This window comes from Thalassophryne amazonica, chromosome 10, assembly GCF_902500255.1.
Source record: "Thalassophryne amazonica chromosome 10, fThaAma1.1, whole genome shotgun sequence".
In the NCBI taxonomy this organism is placed as follows: Eukaryota; Metazoa; Chordata; class Actinopteri; order Batrachoidiformes; family Batrachoididae; genus Thalassophryne; species Thalassophryne amazonica.
The window spans coordinates 59053987-59070262 of NC_047112.1; the positions used below are offsets into that span (position 1 = coordinate 59053987).

Consider the following 16276-nt stretch of genomic DNA (forward strand, 5'->3'; position numbering starts at 1 on the left):
TCGCCTGTGAGCAGGCTTTGAGTGATGAGTGGTCCAGCCCCCTCGTCGTTTCATTGCCAGGAAATGGCGGAATTATTTGGGCTTTTTTCCATCAGAATTTTTTCAGAAACTGTTAGAGACTGGCAGCTGGAAACCATTAGAAAAATTTATCTGGCTTTCGGAATTCCTCCGCACGTCTGTCTCAATATGCTGAAAAAGTGCTGATGTCCACGTCTTTTCACAATTCTTGTGCTAGTCAGGCGACGTCACGGATAAAACACAGCATCCAGTTTGGAAATGAACGGCACATTCCACTGTTACAGGAGTTTTTGTCATGGAAAGAGGAGCGGAGGCTTCGCGCGTCGCAGCGGTGCCGCATGGCGCAAAGCAATGCCGTGATGAAGCCTCACAGGACATGTTCTGGCATGTCCAGGCACATCCACAATTTCTCGGATAATCACTCGTTGAAAAAACCACCGACAGCTGTCTGAACGCCATCTCAAAGCCGTCCTGTGAGACCAAAACGGAGGTGGTTTTGTCTCGCTCCAGTAGCGAATCCATCGTGACACGCGAAGCCTCCGCTCGGCTTTCCATGACAAAATCTCTTGTTAAAAGTGAAATCTGCCAGAAAATGGTTGATGTCCAGCTCTTGTGATAACCAGAGAAATGGCACACGATGGTCACGGATCCATACAGCCATCCGTTTAAAAATGAAATGGTCGTTCAGCCTGTCGATGGAGGCTTTGGAGCGCGGCGCGCCCCACAGCCGCTGGGGGCTGTCCTTAAAGCGACAGTAACACTCCTTATTCTCTACCAAGCCTGTAACATTTTCACCGAATGAAAATCCGACGAAGGGGCTGGACCACTCCTCACTCAAAGCCTGCTCACTATGGAGTTAAAATTGTCTCATTAATATTTGTAAATGCACACAGGGTGATCTACAAATAATCATTGATTTGCAAATGTGTTCAGATATCCACAAATGCAAATTTCATATTTGTAACTTGTAAATTAGTCTTTGCAAATAATGTTGTATTTGCAAATATAAAACTTAATTTGTAAAAAAAAAAAAAAAAAAAAAAAAAAAAAAAAATACATTTGTAAAACTGGAAATTGTATTTGTGAATTGAGTTTCAGCATTTGTGGATCACCAATTACATGCATTCATTGCTTTCCTCTGTGACGTCATTTTGAGACATTCTTTTCGCGAACACAGATCCACAAACAAATGCCGACTGATTTACAAATACACACTCGTGCACACTGGATATCCGCTATATGGCAGTGTGGTTCCATTCATTGATGTGGCAAGCTGAAACTATATGCTCCCGGATGAGAGACCGACCGACATTTCAGAATAAATCATTTCACATTACCGTAATGGAGGGGTATCTATGTGTTGATATTGTCTGCAAGGTCAGTTATTTTTTTTAAATTATGATGTGTCCGCGGATTTCATCATGGGGAGGGGGGCGGGGATGTTAGTGTTGTACTCTTTAACACAGTGGTTCAAATAAGCGTATTAAACAGCATTGCGCCTGTGCGTGCTCCATGACACAGACATGCTGCAAAATTCTTCTTTTAAAAACTTGAAAATTCTAAAAGTTTGCGATGTACACATGCTACATTTAGCTAAGCATCACACACAGGAACATCACACAGGAACCACACAGTGTCACCGCAGCAATCAACCAGTCCCGCTTTACGACAACTGTCGCAACAGCCAGGCTTTGAGTGGCATTTATTTTAGAAACTCCGCGGATCCGAGGAAACTGATTTGTATCTACACAGATCAGCGTCCGCGGACTTATAAAACTTGCATGATGTCATAAAAAAAGAACGCTTTGCGATAAGCATTGTAAAACTCAGTAGCGATCACGATTAAAGAGTCATCCGGGAGCATAGTTTCACCTTGCCACATCAATGAATGGAACCACACTGCCATCTAGTGGATATCCAGTGTGCATGAGTGTGTATTTGTAAATCAGTCGGCATTTGTTTGTGGATCTGTGTTTGCAAAAAGAATGTCTCAAAATGACGTCGCAGAGGAAAGCGATGAATGCATGTAATTGGTGATCCACAAATGCTGAAACTCAATTCACAAATACAATTCCCAGTTTTACAAATGTAATTTTTTTTTTTTTTTTTTTTTTTTTTTTTACAAATTAAGTTTTATATTTGCAAATACAACATTATTTGTAAAGACCAATTTACAAGTTACAAATATGAAATTTGCATTTGTGGATATCTGAACACATTTGCAAATCAATGATTATTGATTTGCACGAATGTGCAATTGAATGTCACGTGCCCCGTGGCTCAGAGGACAGTGACAAGGAGGAGACACAAACGAGAGGATTAGAAAAATAGAAGTATTTATTTACAATAGTTTAAGTCAATAAATTAAAACGTGCAAAAATGTGCAGCTGTGCAAAAAGGTGCTCTGTTACCAGTCGGCGCAGCGAGACGTCCTAGAAAGAGAGAGGGAGAGAACCAAATTAATTAGTTGGGCCCACTTAAATAAGTGACAGGGACACCGGGCCCAGGTGCCCTGATTATGGGCCCGCCCCGCTACAGGACGGCGGGGACGTCACACCCTCCCCCTTCAAAAGGGAAGTCCACCTAAGGACTTTCCAAACCAATTGCAAACAGCACAGTTTTTTGTTTTGTTTTTTTTAGTAGTACTACATTATATTTTTTTTGTTGCACCAAAATTACATTTACAGCTTACCTATATTCAGCTATACATTTTTTCCTTTACAAAAATCTGACAGGACTAAGTTTTTTTCTTCTATTTTCCATTATAAAACAAGAGAAGTTCTACCATTTGCAAGGAATCAATTTAGACTCAGCTATACAAGGCTAAAGATGACACCAATTGGTAAAGTCACAAGCTTAGCACACATGTCCTCTGCTGCACCTCCAGAGTTCCGGCGCCTGAAACTGTGGAGAGGCAGAAGAGAGACAGGCACAAAAATTAAGGCAACTTTGCTTTTTCCTTTTTTAAACTGGCCAACAAGTTATCAGAACCTTTAATATGACGAATGTCTAAACTGAACACCTGTAAAAAATAGTGCTTTCAACATTTTTTTCACACTTAAGTGAACAGAGTCATCATGGGCAACTCTGAGCACATCATCACAAAACATCTCAGGAACAACAATCTGAAAAATGGGCTCACCAACGAAGTCACCATGACATGGGACCCACTTGCGCACCAACAGACCCTCCTGCATGAAGTACCCATGAGCAGCACTCTGTACCTTGTCACCTGGAAGAACATTTTCAAAAAAACTGAAAGAGCTGGATCACACTTTTGATGCTGACGCCATTCCTTCAGAGAGATGCGGGGAGCTCGGGCAACAAGACTGAGCTCTCAAGCACATCCGACTAGACGCACGGAATTGAACGCGCGTCACGACAAGCCGGAAACACCTCTAGACACTGCTCTTCAAGCGGAGACAATGCACGTGGCTCAGGGGTCACCACGGGCAAAGGAGACCTCGGCCACACCGCACTACCAACCAAATCATTGCCTAAAATCAATGAAACCCCAGGAAGCGGCAGAGCGGGGCGTACGCCTACAATCACCAGACCATTAATAAACCCACATTCTAACATAATTGTGTGACTCGGCATGGAGACCACACCCAGCTCCATCCCATGCATAAGGACAGAGTCACCCCTTTCTGTAGCAGAGGAGAATGGAAGCACAGAAGCCACTATAAACGAGTGTTTAGCCCGTGTCACGCAGCATCTTAATATGAACACGCTGCTCGCTCCCCACAATGGACACATACGCATCATGGATAAAAGGAGCAAAAGCTTTATCAAACTTTTCCCTGGACTTATTTGAAGCTGACAGAGCAGGAGCTGAAGGTACGTACATTTTACGCCTGCTTTTAGACTTGAGCACAGGACACTGAGACTTCCAGTGGCCCGTTGCCTGACAGTAATTACACCTGCTAGAGTGCGCTCTGAATGAAGCAGAGCGACTCTATGCAAAGGTCTGCGAGTAGGAGCGACTTTCACTGACTATAGGCTTGGTCGCAGATGGAAAAATTTCACCCATAGCCCCCTTGTGAGTCAGGACAAAGTCATCTGCCAGCTCAGCTGCCTTCAGCGCGGTGCTGGGTTTCTGTTCAGTAACAGAAGTAGCTACATGCTGAGGAATACAGTTCTTAAACTGCTCCAAGATCATCAACTCTGACAAACCCTCAAAAGTGTCAATATTCCAAGCAGAACACCAACGATTAAAGTGACAGGTTAAATTTCTAACGAATTCCACATGAGTTTGACGTTCATTTTTCTCAAAATTCCTGAATTTCTGGCGATAAGCTTCTGGGACTAATTCGTAGGATTTTAGAACTGCAGCCTTTATTTTGGCATAATCCAGACACTCTGCAGCGCTCAATGCAGAATAAGCCTCCTGGGCACGACCAGTAAACATGGACTGCAACAACAAAGCTCTATAACAATCCGCCCAATTTTTAACATCTGCAATGCGCTCAAACAGAACGAAAAAAGTATCTGGATCTTTTTCATTAAACTTTGGCATTAGGTGCAGACTAGCACCCACGTCAAACATGTTAGGAGCAGGCCTACAAACAGCAGAGGAAAATGATTCTTCACTCACCTCGCCTATAACCTTACCATCCCGAATCAAATTCAATTTATAGTGTTCCAATTCCAATCTCATTTTTTCAGTCTCTTGTCTGACACGTTCCAATTGAACCTCTTTTTCAGCTTCAGTTCTCAGTCTCATTTGTTCCAACTGAAGTTCAGCATCTTTTCTGCTTTTCTCTTGTTCAATTTGCAGCAACATTAATTCCTTACACTGCTCAAAACTCAGCCCATCAAACGAAACAGACAGCTCGGGTTTAGAATTGACATATAAACCCGACTGTTGCTCTCCCCCTCTCAGGACACCTTTCTTAAAAAGCGCAGCAGTGATTATATCTCTAACATCATCTTTGCGTGTATTATTTGCCACTGTAATGCCATAGTGTTTAGCTATCTGCAATAAATGTTTCTTTTGACAATTTTTCAAAAAACTTTCGGGAGTGGAAAAAAAAAGTGAAACAGAAGCCATGGTTACAAAAAAAAAAGTAACGTGAACCGAACTGAATTCAAACTGCCAAACTCACATAACCGAGGCTGAGGGCCAGCGCGTCCCTCGGAGTCCCCCGCCCTGAACTACTTAACCCCAAATCTACCTGCTTAACCTAGTCTTCTTGCGGTCTCATATGGTGGGTATTTATGCGCTAAAACCTGATGGGTCTGAGCAGTGACCAACAAGCTGGCAACCCCCAGAACACCACGGACGCGCTCCCAAGCCGAAGCTTGTAGCCACGTTCACCGCTGCCCTTACAAAAGCAGGCAAATCTCCTCATGAGAAAAGCCACTAAAGCCTAACGAAGGACTCCAAAACACAATGCAGCACAAGACAGCACTTACCTTCACCTCGGATAAGAAAAACAAAACACAATTTGGCTTCAAACCTCTCGCGTGTCCCCACAAACAAATGAACGAACGCGCAATCAGCAGGTGTGCACCAGATTCTAATCATGTACGTAATCAGCGCGCGACAAAGCCTCAACACAAAAAACAGGCCTAAAAACAAACTTTAACCAAATAACCCTCTTGTCACGTGCCCGTGGCTCAGAGGACAGTGACAAGGAGGAGACACAAACGAGAGGATTAGAAAAATAGAAGTATTTATTTACAATAGTTTAAGTCAATAAATTAAAAGGTGCAAAAATGTGCAGCTGTGCAAAAAGGCGCTCTGTTACCAGTCGGCGCAGCGAGACGTCCTAGAAAGAGAGGGAGAGAACAAAATGATTTAGTTGGGCCCACTTAAATAAGAGACAGGGACACCGGGCCCAGGTGCCCCTGATTATGGGCCCGCCCCGCTACAGGACGGCGGGGACGTCACAATCACCCTGTGTGCATTTACAAATATTAATGAGACAATTTTAACTCCATAGCTCACAGGCGAATGACGCAACCGACAGGCGTGGAAAAACTCACGCATGCGCATGAGGGTTCAAGCTTGTCTGACGCAATCACAGGTGATTCAAATCCATATGGTTTTTAAAAAAAATAATAAGGTTGGATACTTTTCTAATAGACCTCGTATATTGTTTAAAAAGAAAAAGTAATGCAAACCCACTCAAACTGTTAAAAAAAACTGTCAGGATGACAGAAAAACTGCCTGCTTCATTGGATTAAAAGCCGCTATGTGTCATTTCTGAAGAAGAGACTAAATGCTGTGTCCATTAAATAATGTGTTTTTAACATTTTCAATGTTATTTATTAATTTAGACTTTGACAGAAACATGCAAAAAATAACTATGATCTTACAAAATATTACAACAGAAATATAATTTTTTGTTTATTATTCTTGCTTTTAATGTGTCTAAAACCACCAAAAATTAGTTAAAGTTGACCTGCATTGAAATAAATGCAGTCAGATCTTTGCACCAAAAAATGACATATTTACACATAAGATCCTTCTGAATGTAGTAAAGTAAATCTGCAAGCCCAGATCTGTCATTCAACGGAGAAATCTTCATTTGAAAATGACAAATTTACAGCTAAAATTTAGCCCTCCGCAAAACTGTCATCTCATCATGGACGCTGCCGAGACGTCAGGGAGAAGACCCTCTCCCAGCATGCATTGCGCGCGCCAACTGTAATTTTTCGATTTACGTCAGTTTGCATCTGCGCCTTTTTCTAGTTTTACGGAAGGATCTAATTTTTTAAAACTTCATATTGTCTTGCGGTATGCTTGGTGAGTACACATTTCTTTTATTTGTGCTTGAAAATTATTTTTGGGGACTTTATCATACGCCCGTTTAATTGAGTGGTGTCGCATTGAAAAACTACTGTCTTTCGTCTCCGGTGTACCGTCGCGGGCTACGGAGGCGAGACCCGCAAAGAATTCAAGTCATTAAAAAGATATAAACCTCTCTCAGCGGCCACGGAGCTCTGCGGCTCCGATTACCGAGACGTGCGGCGCTGCGGATTTTGCCGCAAGAAGTCTGTCCTTGCGAGCAACAGGTGTCACCGCGCGCTCTGCATTAAAACGGCGAGCGTAGTCTCTGGACTTGTGCCAAGTTGGCTGCACCTCCATTCAGTAGTAAGAGAGGTGGTGCCGGCTGCACAGCAGACACGGGGGTGTGAGTGGCCCGTGGCGGCATTTAACGAGCGCATGCACTCGGTAAGCGCATTGGGGACAGTGAGCGCGAGGCGTCGGGGAAGGACGCCGCCCGCTGTCGATGCCGCCGCTGATCTGAGCATGCAGAGCTGTATCTCATTCATTGCAGCTTACGTTTGGATGTTGAAACCATGATGTGTATAACAGTAACATTACTAGTTAAAATCAATTTCAATGCGGGATCGGACTGAAGGCGGGAACGTGTCGTCTCGTCCCTGACGTCATGGAAATGATCCGGATGTACAGTTTTTGCGGCGGGCTAAATTTTAGTTGCAAATTTGTCATTTTTAAACGAAGATTTCTCCGCTGAATTACAAATTTGGGGTTACAGATTTACTTTACTGCGTTCACAAGGGTCTTATAAATACATATCAGCTATTTCTTTCTGAGATCTGACCACATTTATTTCAATGCAGGTCTAGCATTGCAGGTTTAGCAGTATAAAACCCTATAGCTTGGTGGGGGGGGGGGGGCTTGCTGGACCCTAACCCTCAAGGGTATCTCATAATTTACTCGGCACTAACATGGTCCTAGCTACAACCCTGGTGTCTTCCATTGCCTAATATGTGTATGCAATAATATTCCTAATATGTTATAAATATTCCAGCTTGGTAAGGTTAGATGTTACTTGTGTGAAGCAGCTTTGTTGTGACTTGGTGCTACGTAAACAAAATAAATTGAATTGAACTGAATAGAGTAAGGCAAGAACTTCTCTGAGAATTATAAGAATAGGCCTGAAAGAAGTTTCTGAAGGAAGTATTTTAGATGTAATGTCAAGTGAGAGGGGAAGTGATGGCTTTTTAAATACTTGAAAGACACTGGACTCGTGGAGAGGATTTAGTACTGCTACAACGGACTGATGCAGAAGGTGGCAGCAATGCAACACGGATGCCGGCTGCATTTAAACGACAAAGAGGAAGAAAAACCTGAATCCCACCCTGCTCAGCTGACTGATCTTTTTTCAATTATTATTATTATATAACAAACATGGCTGTGTGTCATCAAAAGTTACACAGATGAGGGAACATTCAAGTGTTACAGAATGAGAAATTCAATAATTAACAAGAGAAATAAAATAATTAAATAGCAAGGAGCTCATAGTGTATTCAGTCCATGGAGTCCAGGGGGCAATCAGACAAGTAGGAATACATTTTCACTGCTTTAGGTTCATTCATACATTTCAAGGATTTCATGTATAATTTAAATTCATTTGTGAAGAATGTAGAGTTCGGGGAGCATTTTTGGATTTTACATTTGTGGATAAAAAACTTGGCAAGACATAAAATTAAATTTGTACAGAGTTCTTCTTTTTTAGATTTCATAGGAGTACTAAAAATAACAATATCTCTATTTGGTGAGACTGGAGAAGATAAGATTGCTGTATTGATCCATTGTTGTATGTCGTACCAGAATAATTGGACTATATCACAGAAGAAAAAATGATAATTTCAATATCTTTTTCACAAAAGGAGCATACATTTTCTTGGATTTTGAAGCACATTTGAAGTAATTCTTTGGATGGATAAATGTTATTCATAATTTTAAAGTGTGTTTCCTTCACTTTAGGAGCTATAGGAAAGGTTAGATACATTGTTCTTAGAATAGAATAGAATAGAATAATTCTTTATTGTCCACCGATGTGGAAAATTGTCTTCGGCTCACCAGCACAAAAAAGACAAAAAAACAGTCATAAAACATTCATACAAACACACAAATAAAACAAAAATAAGATACATAAAATACATGGAAGTAAAAGAAGAAATAGAATAAGACCTAGTAAGATAAATAAAACGTACAGTAAGATCTAATAAAATCAAATAAAACAGAAGTAAAGCAGTTCAGGTTTAATTTGTGGAGTGGTCCCTTTTTTGAGTTCATTATGGTGACGGCATTTGGTATAAAAGATTTTTTGAAAGAACCTTTGGCCAGAGGAGCTCTGTAGCGCCTCCCAGACTTCAAGAGCTCAAACTGACAGGACAGAGGATGAGAGCTGTCTGCCAGGACTCTCTCAGCTTTCCTCCTCATCCTGTCAGTGAAAATGTGGGCCAGAGTCTTCTGGGGTTTTCCCACAATTTTCCCCGCCATTTTTACAATTCTATTTACAACTCAAGTGACCAAACCAAACACAAAGATGAAATGTTAAAATACTCTCAATATGTGCAGAATACACAAGCTCTAAAATCTTAGTTTTATTATTGTCTTTTTTTCAAATTTGTTAATTATATCATTTTTATTTTGTAATCCTGGAAACATTTTTTCTGTTAGACAACTTCTTATGAAATAATTATTACATTTTTGGTCTAGAATTGGAACGCCCTGTACTGATAAAGAAGGCATACTGGGGTGTACGAGGTCTGTTAGAAAAGTATCAGACCTTATTATTTTTTTCAAAAACCATATGGATTTGAATCACGTGTGATTACATCAGACATGCTTGAACCCTCGTGGGCATGCGAGAGTTTTTTCACGCCTGTCGGTTACGTCATTCGCCTGTGGGCAGTCTTTGAGTGAGGAGTGGCCCACCCTCTCGTCGATTTTTTTCATTGTTTAGGAATGGCTCAGAGACTGCTGCTTTGTTTGATCAAATTTTTTTCAAAACTGTAAGGCACAACTGAGTGGACACCATTCGATAAATTCAGCTGGTTTTCGGTAAAAATTTTAACTGCTGATGAGAGATTTTGGTCTGGTAGTGTCGCTTTAAGGACAGCCCATGGCGCCTGACGGCGATCTGCGCTTCAATGCGGCAGCGTCTCGCCGTTTCAAGTTGAAAACTTCCACATTTCAGGCTCTGTTGACCCAGGAAGTCGTCAGAGAACTTTCAGAAGAAGTCGGCATGAGGAGTTTATTCGGACATTCCATTGTTAACGGACATTTTGTAATGAAAGAACGTGCGGGCAGAGTCGCATGTCGGGCCGGACCCGTCCGCGGGGGGTCGCGACAGGAAAAACACCTCCGTTGGAAACCTTAACGGGCAAGTTGGAACATGCCCAAGCTGTTAAACAATTTCTCAGTTACTCACTTGTTGAAAGCCATCAAAAGCCGCCTGAATTTTACAAATGGTTTTCAACACTGTGTTTTTCCTGTCGCGGCGCACACAGATTCGCCGAGTTGTCACGGAAACGACTCGGCGAATTTGCGCGCACGTTCTTTCATTACAAAATGTCCTTAAACCGTGGAATGTCCGCATAAAGTCCTCATGCCGGCCCCACTCGGATATTCCTCACAGGTCCAGAAAAAATTTTGATAAAGCAACGCGCGCCGTCTTGAGCAGCATGCGAAACAAAGGAATTCACCCGAGAGGGCTGAACCACATCTCACTCAAGGCCTGCCCACAGGGAAATGACGTCACCGACACGCGTGAAAAAACTCACGCATGCGCACGAGGGTTCAAGCATGATTGGTGTAATCGCACGTCATTCAAATCCATATAGTTAAACAAAAAAAAGTATCAGTTTCTTATCTAATACACCTCGTATAGTTTGGTTTGCTACAATGTTGGCTGAGAGGAAAACAAATTATTTGGGAAGTGCATTATATAAACGTATAAAGTCTAAGTACGAGGGGTTAAAATTAGGGCTGGGAATCGATCCGAATTTCCAGGATCGATTCGATTCCGATTCATAAGGTCACGATCCGATTCGATCCACGATTCGATCCGATTCGATTCGATCTATTTACATATTGCTGGATTGTCACTTTAAAAAAAAAAAACTGTCTCATAGACAAAACAGCCCCATGTGTGTTTGTGATTGTATCTGTGTATGTGTAAGAGGGACACACAGAGAGAAGAGTCAAGAATTTAAAGTAATTATTTTGGAATGAACAAAAATCCAAGTTTTATTTGAAATTTAAATCAAAACCATGACATTTGGTGGCCCTCTTTTAGTTGAATAACATACCCATGGCAGGGTTTCTGACCACAAAGAAAAAAAAAAAAAGTAGTTCAGCAGCCACAGCAATTGTGTAAGAAATGATGCTTGACTGATAAGTCTCAGAGTGTAACCTTGACAGTTGGTGCCACCAACTGTCAACTTGGTGGCCATCTCTTGGTTGAATAACATACCCATGGCAGGATTAAAACAATGACCAGAACAACAATGACCACAAAGAAATTTTAAATAAATAAATAAAAAAACAGTAGCTCAGCAGCAACTGTAGCTCAGTAGGTCAATTATTTAAGAAATGATGCTTGACTGTCTCCAAATCTAACCATAAAAGTTGGTGGCCCTCTTTTGGTTGAGTAACATACCCATGGCAGGAGTAAAACAATAATGACCAGAACTAACCAACCATGACCACCAAAAAAAAAAACAAAAAAAAAACAGTAGCTCAGCAACAACAGCAAATTATGTAAGAAATTATGATTGACTGATAAGAGTCCTAGTCTTCAGGAATTCTGTAATTTTTCTGGAGAAAAAGGAGCTGGTCTGCGTGCTGTGGAGTGAGGCAGCTCCTTTGAGCACTAACAATGTCTCCAGCGGTTGAGAAGACTCGCTCAGATGGAACACTGGTCCCGGGTATGCAAAGGTACTGCTTTACTAGGCCTGCCAGAAGAGGAAAATCCCCTGCATGCACCTGCCACCATGTCAGTGGATTTTGAGAAAGAGGAATAGATGGTACTTTCCTGTAGGTGGCGACCTCTTCCTCAGCCCTTTCAGTGGCAGTAGTTTTCCTTTGTAGTGGAGTTTCTGGTGGTGTGTAGGCTGACCCCAGTAAAGCCATCAGAGCAGATGAGTCTTTTTGCCTCTTTGGTTGAGTTGGTGCAGGCACAGCCACATCAGTTGGACCATGGGAGGTGTCTTCTTGCTCTGGTGTAGTTTCCTGATGCAGAAAAATATTACAAAATAATACACAAATTAACCTGAATTCAGTCTTTTGCTGCCCAATTTAAAAAAGTAGTCTAAATATATTCAAATGTGCACACTATATAATCTGCAAACTTACATCAGTTGATGGGTTCAGATGAGCAGCTTCAGAGGTCAATTTCAAGAAGACAGCATCACGTGCCTCACCAGACAGGAATGGTAGGGTCTTGAAACGTGGATCCAATGATGATGCTACACACAAGGTCTCCGTCAGGGCTTCATATCTATATAGAGGAACAGATAGATAGACAGATAGATAGATAGACAGATAGATAGATAGATAGATAGATAGATAGATAGATAGATAGATAGATAGATAGATAGATAGATAGATAGATAGATAGATAGATAGATAGATAGATAGATAGATAGATAGATTGATTAAACATGCATCCATTGTATAGAGCAGGGCAGGCCTACAGTAAATGCATACAGATGGAACAGTCATGCAAACACACTAGTATGAATTGTAGTCTAAAATCACTGCTCTATTCTAAGTAAGAAAATGTGAATAAAATCAGACAAGTATAGACTAATGCATTTCAATGCTACTACTACACAGCCATGTTAAATGAACATACCTTGAGTTCAAGCTGTTATGAACTGCTGTTTTGAGCTCCTTAATCACAGAAGAGTCTTCAGTAGTACATGTCATCTGACTCAGAAGCTGAAACTGCAGTGGTGCAACCATGGACATAGTTGGAGATGCCTCCTCGGAGATGGCGAGCGTGGCCATCTTCATTGGCCCTAGGCATTTCACCACGTCCTCTGCGGTGGTGATGTCTGTCTCCGTTAAAGTGCATATATCGCTTTCCCTCCTGCGGACGTCAGGTGACAGCAGCGCTGCAGAGATGGCTGGCTGCTGCTCGAGGAAACGTCCCAGCATATCCAGGGAGCTGTTCCACCTGGTCGTGACGTCCACAATGAGCTTGTGTTGTGGCAATTGAAGGAGCTGCTGCTTCTCTTTTAGTGTGTGGCTCGCAGTGGGGCTTCGGTGAAAAAACGCCACAATTCGCCTTACCCGCCCCAGTAAGCGTGCGATAGCAGGAGTTTTTAGTCCTGCTTGGGATGCCAAGTTGATGAGATGCGCAAAACAGCCCATGTGAAAATGGCCCATTAATTGCACCGCTCTCACGATGTTGGCTGCATTATCCGTAACAATTGCGGGGTTTTTGTCAGTGATTCCCCACTCCTGTATGGCTTCGGTGAGCAGATCAGCGAGATTACTTGCAGTGTAGCTCGTTTCAACTGCTCTGGTCTGTAGAACACTAGAAGCTAGCCTCCATTCCTCATCAATGTGATGGCACGTAATAGTCAGATAAGACACGGTATTTCTGGAGGTCCAGCAGTCACAGGTCAGTGCCACTCTCTCGGCAGATTTCAGCGAATGTGCAAGGGTATCTTTTGATTTCGCATACATTTGTGGAATTACCGTTTCGCTCAGATGTTTGCGACTGGGCAGGACATAGCGTGGTTCTAGTCTCTTGATCAGTAGTTTGAATCCAGCATTTTCTACCACACTGTAGGGTCGTAGGTCTTTACTAATAAATATTCCGAGACCCTCGGTTATGCTCAAGGCACGCTTAGAATTCGAGGGAAATTTAACACCAAATGCCTTTTCCAGTGCTGTTTGGTTTGCGACAGGTTTAGCTGTGTCGGCGTGGTGCCTGGATAAGTGGTTGCGGAGATTGGTGGTATTGCCACTATATTTTACCTCTATTTGGCACAGTTTGCACACTGCTTTTGTTCTGTCTAGTTCGTCTTTGTCCTCGTAACGTTTGAATCCAAAGTATTGCCAAACATCAGCTTTCATTCCAGGTGGTGATTTTAGCTCTGCAGCTTCGGCCATCTTGCTTTCTTAAGTTTCGGTTTCGTTTAGCCGGCACCCGCTTTTTATTTTGCTCCTTCCGCGTCAAAGAAAATAGTCCCTATAGCCACCTGGAAAAGATCGATCCACATATTTTTGGATCGATATCTTATTTTTTGAGCGTGAATCGATTATCGGATCGTGGATCGATCTTTTGAACACAGCACTGGTTAAAATCATGTTTTAAGCAAAATTGATTGTAATTCATCAGCTTTCCCTCATTGTTCATTAGGTGTGATACAGACCAAATATTCTTCTCAAACCAGTCTTTGTAAAATAGTGATTTGTTGTGATGTAGAATGTATCTGTTATTCCATATTATTGTTGAATGTGGAGAATAGTTGTGGACATATAGCATTTTCCAGTACAAAAAGATTTGTTTATGGAACTCTGATAGGGATACCAGGAGCTTGTTAATATCAAAATCACATACAAGTAGAAGATTCAAACCTCCCAATTTGTTAAAGATAAAATTTGGGATACAATACCACAGTAAATTTTGTTGTTTAATGCATGACTTTAGCCAGTTGATTTTTAGGGTTGCATTAAGGCACTCTAGGTCAATTACTTTCAGGCCACCTTCACCAGGTTCTTTCACCATGTGGCTTTTCTTCATATACGAGTATTGTGGCCTGTTCCTCCATATAAAATTTAGATTTGTTTGGTTAAAAGATTTAATTAACTTATTAGAAATGGCATTTGAATAAAGTGGGTAAATACTGTACATCTGGATAAGCTTTCCATTTTGGTCAGGTAAATGTGTCCTAGTATTGAGAGGTCCCTTTGTAGCCATATATTCAATTTTGATTTACATTCTTTTAATTTATTTTCTATATTGGCCAACTGGTTTATGTTCTGATTTTTAGAGATCTGGATACCTAGATATTTAACTTCAGTTTTAATAGGGATGTTGCAAATTTCTTTTAGAGGAGAGTCATGAATAGACATAAGTTCACATTTTTTAAAATTTAAATATAATCCTGAAGCTTTAGAGAATTTGGCGATTTTGTCAATGGATATTTGGATTTGATGTTCATTTTTTAGAAATAATGTATCATCTGCTAGCTGACTGGCTCAGCGCACTGATCTCTCATGGGTCTTTCATATTGAGGAGATTGGGTATTCTGTGTTAGTACGCGCCCGCGTCCGATGTGCTTGATGAATTCCTGTGCAAAAAGTAGTTCCCAGATAACTGATAATGAGTATATCTCATCTACATTAATTCTACGAGGTCTGTGAGAAAAGAAACAGACCTTTTTATTTTTTTCAAAAACTATATGGATTTGAATCACGTGTGATTACATCAGACAGGCTTGAACCCTCATGCGCATGCGCGAGTTTTTTCACGCCTGTCGGTTGTGTCATTTGCTTGTGCACAGGCTTTGAGTGCGCTCTGGTCGACCCCTCCCGTCAGAATTCCTTTGTCTGACAACTTGCTGAGAGACTGGCGCTTTGCTTGATCAAAATTTTTTCAGAAACTGTAAGGCACATCCAAGTGGACACCATTCAAGAAATTCAGACAGTTTTCAGTGAAAATTTTAACGGCTGATGAGAGATTAAGGAGTGTTACTATCGCTTTAAGGACTGCCCACGGCGCCGGATGGCGCGCCGCGCCTCAAGCCTCTGTTGTCAGCCCGTTTCAAGCCAAGTTTAAGGCTCTGTTGATCCAGGACGTCGTGAGAGAGCAGAGAAGTTTCAGAAGAGGTCGGGATCAGCAGTTTATCCAGACATTTCACTGTTAAAGGAGATTTTGTAATGAAAGACGTGCGGACGGATTCGTGCGTTGGCACCCAGCCACTCATGGCGCGGCGCCACAGGAAAACGCCTCCGTTGGAAGCCTTACAGGACAAGTTGGAACATGCCCAGCTGTTACACAATTTCTCGGATACTCACTCGACTGAAAGCCATCGAAAGCCGCCTGAATCTTACAAATGGCTGTCCCACAGTTCCAAAATAGCAGAGATGATGGTCCAACGAGAGCGGCACCCTGAGCAAGATGGAGAAAGTAGTCCAGGGAGCTCAGTCTGTGGGCGCGAGCTGTCCTACAGTTCCAAAATAGCAGAGATGTCGGCCCAACGAGAGCGGCACCCTGAGCAGGATGGAGAAAGTAGTCTCGGGAGCTCAATTTGTGGGTGCGAGCTGTCCTACAGTTCCAAAATAGCAGAGATGTCGGTCCAACGACAGCGGCACCCTGAGCAGGATGGAGAAAATAGTCCGGGGAGCTCAGTCTGTGGCCGCGAGCTGTCCTACAGTTCCAAAATAGCAGAGATGTCGGTCCAACGAGAGCGGCACCCTGAGCAGGATGGAGAAAGTAGTCCGGGGAGCTCAATCTGTGGTCGCGAGCTG

At 42.2% G+C, this 16276-nt stretch overlaps 1 protein-coding gene across 1 annotated transcript; it reads right to left on the reverse strand.

The window, feature by feature from the left end:
- Positions 1-3976: 3976 nt before the first annotated feature.
- LOC117518113 (zinc finger BED domain-containing protein 1-like) lies at positions 3977-13912 on the reverse strand. Its single transcript, XM_034179176.1, has 4 exons — positions 12645-13912; positions 12143-12287; positions 11819-12019; positions 3977-4117 (listed from the first exon to the last, which is right to left on the reverse strand). Exons 1-4 carry the CDS (start codon positions 13910-13912, stop codon positions 3977-3979), a joined length of 1755 nt encoding a protein of 584 aa, XP_034035067.1.
- Positions 13913-16276: the final 2364 nt, after the last annotated feature.

What these genes read in the sequence shown, in the direction of transcription:
- LOC117518113 (XM_034179176.1), bottom strand. Translation starts at nt 13,912, where the DNA reads ATGGCCGAAGCTGCAGAGCTAAAATCACCACCTGGAATGAAAGCTGAT. An exon ending in CATAACAGCTTGAACTCAAG is followed by an intron (nt 12,288 to 12,644) that starts GTATGTTCATTT and finishes TCCTCTATATAG; the next exon opens with ATATGAAGCCCTGACGGAGA. An exon ending in AGGTCGCCACCTACAGGAAA is followed by an intron (nt 4,118 to 11,818) that starts GTACCATCTATT and finishes GTTACTGAACAG; the next exon opens with AAACCCAGCACCGCGCTGAA.